The following is a 14,705-nucleotide window of genomic DNA, read 5'->3' on the forward strand; positions in this document are numbered from 1 at the left end:
AAACAAGATGTTTTGTACGAAAATTCCATTTGTTTCTGCAATTTATTTTCCATATTACATCATTATTTTGTGATGACAACCATTTCAGTAACAAGTTGATGTAATGGCACTAAGAGGAGGGTTGTGATTTCAGAATAAGGAAGCAGATAAAATCTTGAAAGTAAAGATAGTCTCCTCCCCTCCCACCCCCCATTCAGCTATTCCTAGTAATAACTAGTACGGAAGGGGAAATACCCAAAATACCATGGACCAGATCCTTAATTTGTATAAATTATCTTAGCTCAGTTGAAGTCAGTAGAGTGATGACCTGCAGAGGATCAGACCTCAGATATATGTAGAACTGTCTTTAAAAGTAAAAAACACTAGTTTTAGTGAGGCAAGAATGGTATTTTAAGTTAAACTACTCAGAATTTTGAAAAAGAAATTCTAATTGTTTACTTTAGTCCAAGCAATACAATAGACACAAATTCATAGTTGTTTCCTCTATTAATATTGTGTAGTAACTGTTTATAGCAAAAAGAGTTGCTCTCTGAGATTTTCTTTCTGTCCTACAGTGTACTTTCCCTAACACTGGTGCACATATATTGATGTTCATTGGAGGACCAGGCACTCAAGGACCTGGGATGGTTGTAGGGGATGAACTGAAGTTACCTATAAGATCATGGCACGACATTGAAAAAGACAATGCCAATTATGTTAAAAAGGCTACTAAGGTAAGACTTACCAATAGATGGGGAAGAGCGATATAAATTTTTTTTATTTGACAGGTAATTAGAATAAGACATTTGATATTAGTATATGAATAAAGTGATATAGAACCTACAAACATTTTTGTTGTTGTTCCTTGAATAACTACATATCTTCCAAAATTTCATAAGGATTTTCAGTACATTGAGTGAGAACCTAATTCAACTCCAACTGAAGTTACTGGGAGTGTTTCCACTGACTTCAGTAGGAGTTGGATCAGGGCCTTAAAGCACAGTGATCTCGAATGGTAGCATTGATTTTTAAGTAGAATGCCTCCTTGATCAACCTACCACAAGTTATCTTTTAAACTGGCTGGGAAAAGTAGGGAATAGTCATAAAAAATTCTATTCCTTTCTCACCTAGTTTTTACTTCTCAAAATAAGATCTTTTAGCCAATGTTAGAGTATAATATGGGTACAATTTAATTTAGCTGTTGTACAAGAATTCTGAGAGCTTCTGTTTTAATGTTAAAGTGTGATGAGTTCAGTTTGCATATTGTTATAAATGCATTTTAATCTTGTATTTAGCATTTTGAAGCTCTGGCTAATCGTGCTGCTACAACTGGTCATGTTATTGACATATATGCGTGTGCACTAGATCAGACTGGTCTTCTGGAGATGAAGTGCTGTCCCAACTATACTGGGTATGTGTCTAATTTGTTTAAAGTAGTGTATGAAGGTGCACTTTCTTTTTAAAGTATTTAAAATATAGTGCTCATTACCTTACAAAAAATACTAATGGCTATGTTTTAGTTCCAAACGATAGAAGAAAAAATCACGACTCTGTATCTGTATACTGTGATTGTGGGTAGTTTGCATATAGACCTAAATTGTTGTGAGCTTGAGAAGAATTTGTTACCATAATTTTGGGTTTAATTATGAGGGTGTTTATTCTCATTACTTTTAACATTAAATATTTGGGGCTTGAATAGCGTGAATGTCTTTTTAAAATATTTAGCCTATGTACTGTTGCCAAATAATCTATTTTTCCTTTCCATATATGTATCTTGGGCTTCAGTAATGCTCAGGCACACAACTTTTTCATAGTGATCTTTTATTTCTTTTACATTTTTGTTCTTCCTTTTGTCCTTTGATTGAGGGGGAAACCTTACTTCTCTAGATGTCATTTTTTTGAGTGTCTTGAATCTCTTCAAGATTTATAACTTGGTGCATGATGTACTGTGTATAGTGTGTTCTTGACCTCCCTGAAAACATTCTCTTTACTATTGATGTTGTGTTGGGTAATAAAGTAAGATTTTTCAGAACAACGTGTTTGGATCTTGTGTTGATTCTAGTCCAACTTTCTCTCATTTCACGCTGATGAAACTACTTTCATCAAGGATTCAAACAGCCCTCATCTTGGCCACATCTTCAGTTCTTTACTCCTTCCTTATCATCCTTGACCTCTCTACTACCTTGCACTGTGGGTCATACCCTACTTGAGTGTCTTGCCTTCCTTCACCTTTCAAATTACTGTCCTCTCCTGATTCTTCTCCTTCTCTGGCTGTTCTGAGTGGTTTGTGGAAGGAGGGTAGAGAAGGAGTGGGCTGTTGTCCTCCTTCTTTTCCCGCTACCCATGGGGATATCACAGAGATCCGTCCTTGGCACCTTCATCTTCTTGCTTACCCTTTCTCTGGACAGTCTGATTTACTCATGCAGATTTCAGCTACAGTCTCTGTGTTGATGACTCTCAAATTCTTTACTCCTGACTTGTCTCCATTGAGTCATATCTCAGACATCTCCTGGATGGCATCACTAGTAAAGCTTACCATGGTCAAAACAAATACTGATCTTTCTGGTGAAACTCTCTGCTCTCCCTCATTCTGTCTCACTATTGACACCACCCTCACCCTTTCTGTCACTCAAGGCCATAGTATGGGGTTAATCTATCTGCACTGCCTCTCACATGTCCAAATCCTGCCACTTCTTGCTGCACAACTTTTCTAAGATCCACCTTTTCAGTCCTGACAGCTAAAATTCTCTCAGGCTTTCATAATTTCCCATATTGATTACTGTAACCTCTTGCTTTGTGGCCTCCTGGACTCTCATGTTACCTACCCCTCTACAGTTAGTACAAAATTCTGTTGCTAAGATTATTTTCCATGCCTTAATGGGATCATGTCAACCCCTCTTAGAATCCCACTACTAGCTCTTGTTCCTCTGTCACATCAAGTTCAAGCTTCTTGTACTTGGAGTCAAGGTGCTATGTAATTCTGCCCCGTCCTCTGTCTCTTTCTGCAGTGCCCCATCCCACGCTGGCCCCTCCAACAATACCAGCCTTGACATCCTGTTTGTCTACTTCTCTCACTGTCTGCTGCTGTGTTGCCTGCTAGGCATAGGGTTGTTCTTTCTGAGCTGGTCCCCATAGTTGTTGTTTTCTCCATATTTAAATAACTCCTGAAGACCCACTTCTACTGTGATGACTACCAGAAACTAGTTAATTTATAAAGGGAAAGTTGGAGGGCAGAACTTAACACAAAACTTGTTATCAAACGTATTATAAAACATGGATGCCTTATATTTGTACGCTGTGAGCACTACTGGGGATCAACATTACGCTCATTCGTTAAACGCTAATCAGATAGATTTAAAAGTACTTCACTGTTTAGTATGAGTAGTTGCACTGCAATCTGTAATCACAGTAATTTCATCTTCATTGAGCACTGCTGAGCTAACACACAAAATGTGTTTTATGAGAATAGATTCAGGTTTGAAATAATTACTTATCTGACAGAGGCAAAATTATATGGGAAAGTATCAGAATATTAGGATAAGTTAATCAACGGATGCATCTCCATAAGGCAGGGTTAAAAACTAGCTGTAATGATAAACTCCAGTGCAATGTTTTCTCCAGTTGAAGCTTTTGTTTTGTATTAAGGGCCTGATGACTTTGACATGCTGATCTTGTAAGAAACTTGTTTACAAAGTTCCCCATTGTGCTTTATGATGAGATAATTGAAAGTAGCCCCTGTTAAGGTGATTTTGAAAAAAATGTTTGAGTGTTTCAGACTGAACTGTTTTTACTTTGAACTCTGAAGATATATCTACACTGCAGTTAGACACCCGCAGCAGGCCCGTGGGCTCAGGCTGTGGGGCTGTTTAATTGTAGTATAGCCCTCCCAGCTTGGGCTGGAGCCCAGGCTCCAGCACCCTCAGGGAAGTCTACAGTACGATTAAACAGCTCCGCAACCCAAGCCCCCGAGCCCAAGTCAGCTGGCACAGGCCAGCCATGGGTGTCTAATTTCAGTGAAGATATATTCTTTGGTAGTTCTTTGAGAGGTAAGTTAAGTATATCCTGTTTGCTAAATGAATGCATAATAAGTAGTCCAGATGCTTTCAAGTTGTGTTTCTGTGTGTTTTATCTTGGTATTTTTTTGGTCTTTCATCCAGAGGCTACATGGTAATGGGAGACTCTTTCAATACATCCTTATTCAAACAAACCTTTCAGAGAGTATTTACCAAAGATATGCAAGGGCAATTTAAAATGGGATTTGGTGGCACTTTAGAAATAAAGGTAAGAGTCAAAACTTAATATGAATATTATTAGGGTCTGGTGTTGTATTCTCTCCTTCCACTTCCCCTTAGGTACCGCTGCAGATGTGGTCAGACTTAAACTCATGCATAAGTTAGAAATTCAGAAGTTCTAACATATCAATTCTAGTGTTGTCTGCATAGCTTGTAGTAGCAGTTCAGTAACCTTTCATTTTAAGCCTTTATTTTTAGGGATTTATTACTTTACCATAAAAATAAGGTCTTGAGGGCAAGAGTGTTTGGGATCCTGTTTCTCTTATTTCGGCAAAACTATCCTTAATCCCACATACATGCTAATCAGCTGAGGCTACGCATATCCAGCACAACATGCCTCCTTGGGGGCTACAGTGTGTGGGCAGGCATGGTAGTTAGTCCTCCTAGCACATTTTGAGCATTAAGGAGAGATCCTTTTCTGTTGCTAGCACTGGGATAAGAGACTTTCTATATTCTTTCTTCCCAGCCTTCCTCCCGCTATTGCACCTGTACAGTAGAGGCTAGGATCCAATGGAAAGTAGAGTCTGTATCCTAAATTCAGATATATACATGGCTAAATGTCCTGAGAGATTTTGTTATATATCAGAAGAAACAAAATAATATACTAGGTACACTAATGTGAGGAAGCATGAAGCAAATTTTAACTAATGTGAAAACTAATGTGGTCTGCTGTAGTGGGAATTCAAAAGGTCAGATGATTGTTTGGTACCTTTCAGTGCTTGTTTGTCCCCTCCTCTATGTATGGCTCAGAAACCTGGGAGCAGCTGTGACTAGGGAGAGTTCCTGGTAGCATGCCTTCAACAGAGGTGTCCTGCCAGGGCCCAGAGTTGGTGTGGAGGTGCAAGGGCCATCATTGTACATGCACGCTGGCCTCCCACAGATCCTCGAGAGTCAATTGTGGGGTCCCAGGGCTTTTCCTTGGGGCAGGGGGGAACCTGCCCCATCAGGAAAATGATGAGGTTCTCATGGGCAGGTCCAATCAGAGGGGGGACCAGGAGGGCCATTTGGCCTGGGCCTCGAGCTCAAAGGAGGCCTCAAATTTAGACGTGTTAATTTTTTGGCATTTGATAAGTTTCGCAACTTGTATTTATGTGCATTGCTATCGGACCAAAATGTGACACACAGTCTCAGCTTAGATCTGCAAATTTAAGCAAATAAGAGATTTGATTTGGTAAAAGACATAACTTTTTTGTTAACTGATACAGATTTTATCATATTAAAGAGTTAAAAATGTTCATAAATATTAATAAAAGTATAATATAATATAGGTATAATATATTATCGATAAATATTAATACAAATATAATATATTATCAATATAATAATATATCTGTTCTGATGGCACAAGATTAGACCGTGATGAACGTGTCCTCTCAGATCAGCTGATTATATAAGCAAACCATGACTAGTGGCTGGTGCTGGATCAAGTGCGTGTTGAAAGGTAGAGAATTGTTACAATTTAGTGTCTTTATAGTTTTACGTCTCGTTGACTAAGGCATTATTTATGTGTGAGAATTCCTCATTATTATCTTCATATGGTAGCTAATAGATGTGACGGTTGGTTGGTTGAGCCCTAGCTTGGTAGCTTGGCCATCATCATTGGCTTTCGTAGTCTGTAGGCCCAGATTCAAGAAGGAGATGTGCCAACAGTAACAGATGCAGAAGAAGATCCTGTGTACGATCAAGAAGCTCAATAGCAACAGGAAGATGTAGCTCTTACGCAGCAAGAGCAATTCATGAGTACTACAGGTTTGACTGTGACTGACATTGGAATTATTGACAAGAGCAATGCTGTCCAAATGCAATCTTTTCTTCAAATTAATTGTTTTGAAATTCCAAGTAACATTCCACGAGATGCTGATAATCATGCTTTCCCTACTCATCTGCTGACAAAAACTCTTCTAAATGGTGAGATGTGCACAAGAGACTAGTTATGCTGGAATATGGAAAAACAATCTCTGTACTAGTAGCAAAGAGTCCTGTGGCACCTTATAGACTAACAGACGTTTTGGAGCATGAGCTTTCGTGGGTGAATACCCACTTCGTCGGATGCAGGACTGTGCACCCCGCTTCATTTTGGACAAAAGTGCTGCAAATGCATTAATTCTCTCTGATCAATCATGATGGAGCATCAACAGAGGTTGGAGGAAGTTGAAAGACCGAATACCATCACATGAGAGTTTAACATCACAGAAAGAAAACTACGTTACATGGAAATCAGCCAGTCGGGCAGCACCAACTGAAAGTTCAGTTGAGAATTTACTATTGACTGAACTCTGTACAGAAACTAATAACGGGAAAGAACTTCTTGAGCGCATCCTGAATGTCATCCTTTTTCTTTCTGAGTGATGATTGGCTTTCTTTGGTTCTAGTATTGGTGATCGTGCAAATGGAAACTTTCTAGGCATAATTGAGCTCCTCAGCAAATATGACCCACTTTTATCAGAGTACGTAAATAGTGTTCGAGAATCGCAAGAGAGTCAAAAGCGCATGCAAGTCAATTATCTCTCCACACGCATACAGAACGAGTTTATTGAGCTATGTGGGTCAGCCGTACGAACAACAATTCTTAATGAGATTCGAAATGCCAAATATTTTTAAATCATTGTTGATTCCACTGCTGATTGTTCTCACAAGGAACAGATTACTATGGTTATTCAGTATGTTAAGATTGTAGATAGCTCAAAATTTTCAATTGAAGAAAGGTTTATTTTGTTTGATGATTTCACAAGAAAAACTGGAAAAGAAATTGCTGCTCGAGTACTAGCAATTCTAGAAGGTTTTAAGTTAGATTTTCAAGTCTGCATTGGTCAAGCCTATGACAATGGATCTAATATGGCTGGGAAGTACAAAGGTGTACACGCAGTTCTGCTTGAGCATAATTCAAACTATATTTTCTCCAGTTGTGGAAACCTCACACTAAACCTTGTAGGTGTTGACTGTGCTGACTCATGCAAGGAGGCAATTACTTACTTTGAAACTGTTCAGCAAATGTACAATCTCATCAGTAGCAGTCCACAAAGGTGGGAAATTCTGAAGCAATATCTTCCTGTTTCACTGCATGGGATATCCAAAACTAGATGGTCTGCATGGATTGATGGTCGTCAACCAGTTGCGCAGCATTTGAGAAAGACTTTAAATGAGCTTGAATCTCTCAGTCTCACTGCTCAGGCTCGAACTGAACTTCAGTCTATTCAGAAGCACATGTCCACATTTGAATGCATTCTGATGTCATCTTTGTGGATGAAGCTATTTACAATGATCCACCAAGCTAATCTGGTAATTGAAGCACGCAATGCTACATTTGATGTTGAGAGGGATAACATTGAAAGTCTTATCAATGACATTCAGCTGATTCGTGAACAATGGGATGTGATCCTGACTGAATCCAAATTAGTAGCAGAGAATATTGGCATTTCATCTGAGTTCTTCACCGATCGCAATTTACCTACTGAATCCGATGTCGAGCAGCATTACAGGGAATGTCTTCCTTGTCACCATCGACTCTATTCAATCAGGTCTTACACGTTGATTTGAGTCACAGTGACTAATTTGTACCCTTTTTGGGTTTCATTGGCAGTTCAGCAGACTGAGTAATGAAGATCTACTTTTTGTAGCTGAACAATTTCAGCAACAGCACAACAAAGAAATCTCAAAAGATCTCAGTCCTGAGATCATTGTCGTCAAACGAATATATTCCATGAACTTTAAATTGGATTGCAAGTCAAAGGAATTGCTTCAAGAAATACTCGAACTTGGACTCTCTGGGATGTTTCCTAATATCACAATTGCATTGCGTATTTTTGTCAGTTTGCCTGTATCAGTGGCTTCAAGTTGAACACACCTTCAACGTGTTGAAGCAGGTAAAGAACTATCACCGTTCAGCTATGGGACAAGAGCGTTTGAATGGGCTCTATGCTTAATATCAACTGTGACATTTCCCTCAATAATTAGTGCATTTGCACAGAAAAAGGCTAGAAAAGCATTTATTAAATAAAAAAAATATTCAAATTATGTCTCTCTCTTTTTTTGGTGCCTTATTTTGTTTTCATGTGTCGTCATTTTTTATTTTTATTATGGCTAGGGGCCTCAAAAGCTGAAAGTGGCCTAGGCCTCTCTGGACCTCTGAGAGAGCCTGCTCCTGGATATTTCCTTTCCCAAAGCCACCCTCAGGAGGATTTTATTACTGGAAGTAATGATCTGGCCTTCTAGTTTTGTACGTACATAGCTATGAATTTGGCTGAAGAAACTGGCAAGGATAAATAGGGAAATCCAACTCTTTCAGGACACCGTTGTACAGTGCAACTGTATTAGAATCATTTAAATTATTAGATGTTGCTTTTACCAAAGCATGTTTAGGAGATACAGAATAGTAATATGATATTTGTACAATCCTATGGCCCATCCCACAGCCCCTCATCTGAGCCTCATCTCATGAATATTTTAACGATTGTATCTTCAGTAGAAAATGCCTTTAGTTGTGTGATGTAGACATCACTTATAATATGCTTTCTGGGGCACTCAGAGATCTAAGTAGTAGCAGGTGTTCTTTATATGCTATAATTCATAAACAATACAATTTCAGACTTAGAAAACCACACATGTAACAGAGTTCACTCTTTAGACTTAGGCATGTTTGCAGCAGCAGTTGGCTTTGTTTGCTGAAAGAATTATAAATGTACTGAACATCCTATGTATTTATAACCTCTTTTTTAAAGGTGTGGATGAAACCCTGAATGCCTGGTTAAAAGAAAAATAAATGTTATTTTATCATTGTTGAATGTATGAGTAAGCATAGCTCAGTATGTGACCTGTTTTTCTTTTAAATACAAAGACCTCAAGAGAAATCAAGATTTCAGGAGCTATTGGACCCTGTGTGTCTCTCAATTCCAAAGGACCTTGTGTGTCAGAAAATGTAAGTACGTTTGTTGTAAGTGGGTGCAATTTTGAATTGCCAGAAAATGAGACCTAGGTTTTCTGGATTTGTAGAGAAATGTACTGGTACTACTTAATTATTGGATCAAAACCCCTGTATAAATCGTTATCAGCATTTTAAAATTTGTTCATGAACAGTTTTTCAGATATGCTCCTGACTCACGCCTCAAGGCCCTTAGTCATCAGAGTCTGGTGAATTTAGGTGGTTAGGTTTTTTGAAATATATTGGATGTATTTTAATTCTCTGGTTTTGGATGGACACCAACAGTGAGATAGTTTTTTCACTGTGTTCTCTGCTCTCTCATAAGACTACAGTTCCATGAAGCCCTACATCCTGTGACCCATTTATGTTGTATCATGATGTTGCATCAATATGTGATATTCTATCAATATGATAGAATGTAAAAACACACAAAAACATGCATCGCCCAACTACAAATACACCTCTATCTCGATATAACATGAATTCGGATATAACGCGGTAAAGCAGTGCTCCGGGGGGTGGGCTGTGCACTGCGGTGGATCAAAGCAAGTTTGATATAACGTGGTTTCACCTATAATGCGGTAGGATTTTTTTGGCTCCCGAGGACAGCATTATATCGAGGTAGAGGTGTATAGCAAAAATAAGTATTAAACCAGTGACGGGGAATTCAACATTTAGGAAGTTTGGTAAGTATCCAGTATGTAGGAGTTTATTTGACCCAGTGGTAGCTTCTGTCTAGCCCCAAGAACCTCCCTTACACAATCACCATCTCCCTCCTAAGCCAACTTTGTGCCCATACAGTTATACCTCTGGCCTCTTTGTTAGAGGAAGCTTAGTAGCCTGTTACCTCCATCTGATTTTCCTGCTGCCACCTTTGTGATGGAGGGATACCACCTTCTCTTTCTCTTTCCATTCCCTTCCTGTGAGGTCTATCCTTCCATACTCTCTCTGTGCCATCTTGGGAGTGTCCCTTATTGCCGTCCCTATGGTGTTGTTTTGATTTCTTCTGCCCCCAACTGGTGCCTGTTCTGTTCTTTCTGAGGGAACTGGCCTGCAGCTGCTGCTCATGTTGGCTGCCTGTAGAAGCCAGCAGAGGGAGCCTTGAGGATCCATAACAGAGAGGAAATAGTTGAAACAGTGACCTACAGTGATCAGATGCAAGAAGTGCAGCATTTTTTAATAGCTCTAAAGGTATATTAGTGAACAACAACAAAATATTCCTGTTTTAAAAATTATTCTATATAATTTATTTACAGGAGATAGGAACAGGAGGTACATGTCAATGGAAGATCTGTGGCCTTAATCCCAATACAACTCTTGCGCTGTATTTTGAGGTGGTCAATCAGGTAAGAGAAGTTTCACTCCACTTGTAATAAACTCAAAACACAGTAGTTTTTATGTAAATCTTGAATACTGTATTTTATTTTTACTACTCCCTCAACCATTCCCACACAATCTATTACCATCCTCAGTCAAGTTTTTAAATTGCTTGGTATCCACCCAATGTGATGAGTTGACTTTGTTTATAAATGCAGCAAAGAATCCTGTGGCACCTATAGACTAACAGACGTATTGGAGCATGAGCTTTCGTGGGTGAATGCCCACTTCGTCAGATGCATGCATGTATTCACCCACAAAAGCTCATGCTCCAATATGTCTGTTAGTCTATAGGTGCCACATGACTCTTTGCTGCTTTTACAGATCCAGACTAACATGGCTACCCCTCTGATACTTTGTTTATAAATGTTACATTACGTACACCAGCAGCGATCCATTTACTGAATGACAGATATCAGAAGATAGAAAAACAAATAAGTGTTTATTAGCTGTAAAATGTTTACACACACACACACACACACACTTTTCTCCCCCCTCCCCCCCAGATAATTGTAAACTTCAATAAACAGATAATCTGGTGATGAGAGAAGAATTGGTATACTGTAGCTGGAGGAAAAATTGGATAGTTACATTGTACCTTGCTTCCAGGGGCGGCTCTACCTTTTCGGCCGCCCCAAGCAGTCATGCGCGGGAGGCGCCCCGGAGCCGCGGGAGCAGCGGACCTCCCGCGGGCATGACTGCAGAGGGTCCGCTGGTTGCGCGGCTCGTCTGGAGCTCCCGCAGCTGCGGACGGTTCGCAGGTCCGGCGGCTCCGCTTGAGCTGCCGCAGGCGTGCCTGCGGGAGGTCCACTGGAGCCGCGGGAGGAGCGCCCCCTCCGCAGTCATGCCTGCGGCAGGTCCGGTCCTCCCGGGGCTCCGGTGGACCTCCCGCAGGCATGACTGCGGCAGGTCCGCCGGCCCAATCTGCCGCCCCCCCGGGAAATGGCCGCCCCACGCGCGTGCTTGCCGCGCTGGGGTCTGGAGCCGGCCCTGCTTGCTTCTAACCAGATATATGAATATGCAGCTTTACATTGTTGTGTATTTTTCTTTAAATTAGTAAAAAAACCCAAAACAAAACAAAACACCAAAACCACCCAAACAAATCTCTGATCTTTATAAATATTTTAGCAAGTTTTCAGACTATTGTAAACATTCTTTAATATGCATTGTTGGATTGAATTAAGCAGTTCCATGTTTTGATTTTCCAGTACATGTGTGAACAGAAACCAGAGTGGTACTTCCTGGAATAAATTGCTGATATTTTAGGTTTAAGTCTCTCTCTTTAGGTGAAGGCAAAGGGTTCTGTTCCAGATGAATAAAGACGTATTTCAATTTGCAGAGAAATTTATTCTGTACCTCCTGAGAAGAGAGAGAAAAAATAATTCCTTATTTTTTTTAATAGGCAAAAGTACAATGTTCTCTTTAAAGTCCTTAGTAGTAATGACTCAAAATACCCATATGTAACAAACAGCAATTGTAAGAGCTCTGCATTACCAAAACGCTGTTGAGAGTTTGGAAAATAATGTAGTTCTTTAGTAGTAACTGTATTTTTCTATACTGTATTTCTGTTTTAAAATATGGATTGTTTTGGTTGTCAAATTGAATGTTATAGATCAGACCTTAAAATGTAGGCGCCTCCAATTGTGCACATCCATTTGTATGTGCCTAACATAAACAAATACTTGGTGTATGCATATAAATCAGGGTTTTATGTACATATTTGGCCAATTACTTGCTATCTGCATGAGCAAACATCTGATTTACATGTATAAATTAGATGTACACATATGGCTGCCCCCACATAACTTTGAAAATGTGGTCCTTTGTATGAAATTCTGCTATCAAACTGCTGGTTATTCTTTCAGTCTAGATAGGGGTTTTGAAAATCTACATTTGTTATTCCTGAAGCGTATTTAAATTGCTAATTATTGGAAGTGTTATGGATTAACTGGAAATGCTCAACACTTGAAGAAAACATAAGTTTTATTCCGCTCATCTCTGAAGAGGGAGGAGGCTGTTTCCTCAAGCCATCGTGGCAAAGATTTCAAACGTGACAATCTGTATCTTGCACCTAGATATAGTAGGAGAGAACAGAGATGCAAAATAAGTTCTGAATAAGACTTGTAGCAATCCTTATTTTTAAAACTAAGATTAATTCAAATGAGAAGGTATGAAAATCATTTAGATTCAGTAAATGATTATAAGCATTGGAAGAATAGATATGACAGACAGCTTTTGTGAAATAAAAATTGAAAAGAGACCTGCTCAGTGATTGATGATTTACATTTACTTATTAAAGTTCCTGTCGACCTAATTTTTTTTACACTCTTGCAAAAAGTGCCAATGTCCTACATAATTATTAGAATAACTACATTCTACCCACTTACTCTCCCTGCATTTGCAGATGGATACGTTATTCTCCCCTTCTTGTCTGAAACTGTTGTGTAATATTGCTTTTCCTATTGAGCAGCTTCATCGTTATACCTCATTTTTTGCTGCATTTCAGTGGTAGGTGAAATGTTTCATGTATAGTTGGTAAAGCACTCTGGGAATCCTTCAACATGAAAGGGGTCACATAAATAAAATGTTAAGCTTCTGTTTTTAAAATTAGGGTGATATCTGCCTTCATTAAGATGAATTAGATATAATTTGCCTTCCTTTTTGTGAATTTTCACTAGACAGCGACCCCAAGAAATGTATAGTATGTTAGAGGTGTATCGTATGCTTCACTTACATTTAACAAGGTAGTCTTCTATTTATGGTTTACTTCTATTTCTGTTAGTTTGTACTGCCGTTCATTTGAGAAATCCTAGTTTGTAGAAAAAGGCAAACTGCTATTTTTTCCCCTTCAGTTGCAGAGTATGATGTTTTCAGTGTATTTCCCCCATTTCATGTTGTTTAATCTGTATAAATTAATATCTGGTATGCTATGTTCTTTTGTACAGTTAAGTTGAAACATAGATTTAACCCAGATGTTTGCAGCACTGATCGCATTGCATTCCTTTTCTACTGAAATATGATTGTCACAAAAAGTTTCATAGAAACAATAAGGAGTTTAGCATACCAGTAGACACTGTGATATGGGGAAAAGATAACATAAAATCAGCATTAGCCAGTGATATACGTGCTTGTATATAATGTTTTGCGATTTAACAATTGCTAACATAGTTTTAAAAGTCAACTTTACACAGAAGAGTGTGTAAAATGACGATTTAATAAACTAACACTTCTCAGCATCCACTTAATGTCAGGCATATTTTGAAAACTAAAGTGATGGATACTTGTTTCAGAGGTATAAGAGTCACACTTTACTAGTTATATGCAGTGTTGTTGTTGCTGTATTGGTCCCAGGATATTAGAGAGACAAGGTGGGAGAGGTAATATCTTTTATTGCATCAGTTTCTGTTGGTGAGAGACTGACAAACTTTTGAGCTTACAGTCACTCAGTTATATACTGTACTGTGACTCTACTAATCTGGGCTTTGAAATTTCAGTTTGCATCAGAATTCCAGTTTCTATGACATTGTGCTGTAAATTATTGTTCAGCATTTTCACTACTTCTGGTTTAAGGGACAATGACAAATAATTGTACATTGTTATTTTATTATCAGTTGTTTTTAATCTTTAAAAATAGAATTGCTTTAACTCTTTTAAAGTAATAAACCCTTAACATAGAGAATACAGTACCATTAAGAAATTACTCGTATCAGACATTGATTCACCATATTGTGCTTTACAATGATAATATTTACAAGCAACACTAAAGTTACTTCCTTATATCTTTCAGGAATGCAAATATTTGGTTAGTTTAACTAGTTTCAAAATAATATTGAACTTATATATTTTACAATAGTTTCCTCTCAGGAAATTAAGGAGGAAATCTTCAGTATTGCCAACTCCAAATGTTAACAAACAAAATTATGAGCCATATCCCCCAAAATCATGAGATTAGCTAAAATTTATGGATTAAAAATGTTTTGGGGTCTTTGAGATTGCCATTTGGTTTTTGAGCCTTTACAGTGCAATTGAGTCACATTTTTTAAGCATTTCACAGTACACATGAGGTTTAGAACCTTTTTTTCCTAATGATAGCTGAGACTTTCATGTAATCACACAAACCTGGAACCTGTGACTTTAAG

General features: G+C 38.5%; 1 protein-coding gene across 1 annotated transcript in view; it reads left to right on the forward strand.

Annotated features, from left to right (window-relative positions):
• Window positions 1–14,705, forward strand: part of SEC23A (SEC23 homolog A, COPII coat complex component) — a 44,942-nt gene that overhangs the window by 17,108 nt on the left and 13,129 nt on the right. The window contains exons 8-12 of the mRNA XM_039538189.1: window positions 555–713; window positions 1,275–1,390; window positions 4,137–4,260; window positions 9,106–9,186; window positions 10,446–10,535. Of these exons, the coding sequence (XP_039394123.1) occupies window positions 555–713; window positions 1,275–1,390; window positions 4,137–4,260; window positions 9,106–9,186; window positions 10,446–10,535 (570 nt within the window). The remainder of the gene's footprint in view (window positions 1–554; window positions 714–1,274; window positions 1,391–4,136; window positions 4,261–9,105; window positions 9,187–10,445; window positions 10,536–14,705) is intronic.

The sequence above is a fragment of the Mauremys reevesii genome, linkage group 4, assembly GCF_016161935.1.
Source record: "Mauremys reevesii isolate NIE-2019 linkage group 4, ASM1616193v1, whole genome shotgun sequence".
NCBI classification, from domain to species: domain Eukaryota; kingdom Metazoa; phylum Chordata; order Testudines; family Geoemydidae; genus Mauremys; species Mauremys reevesii.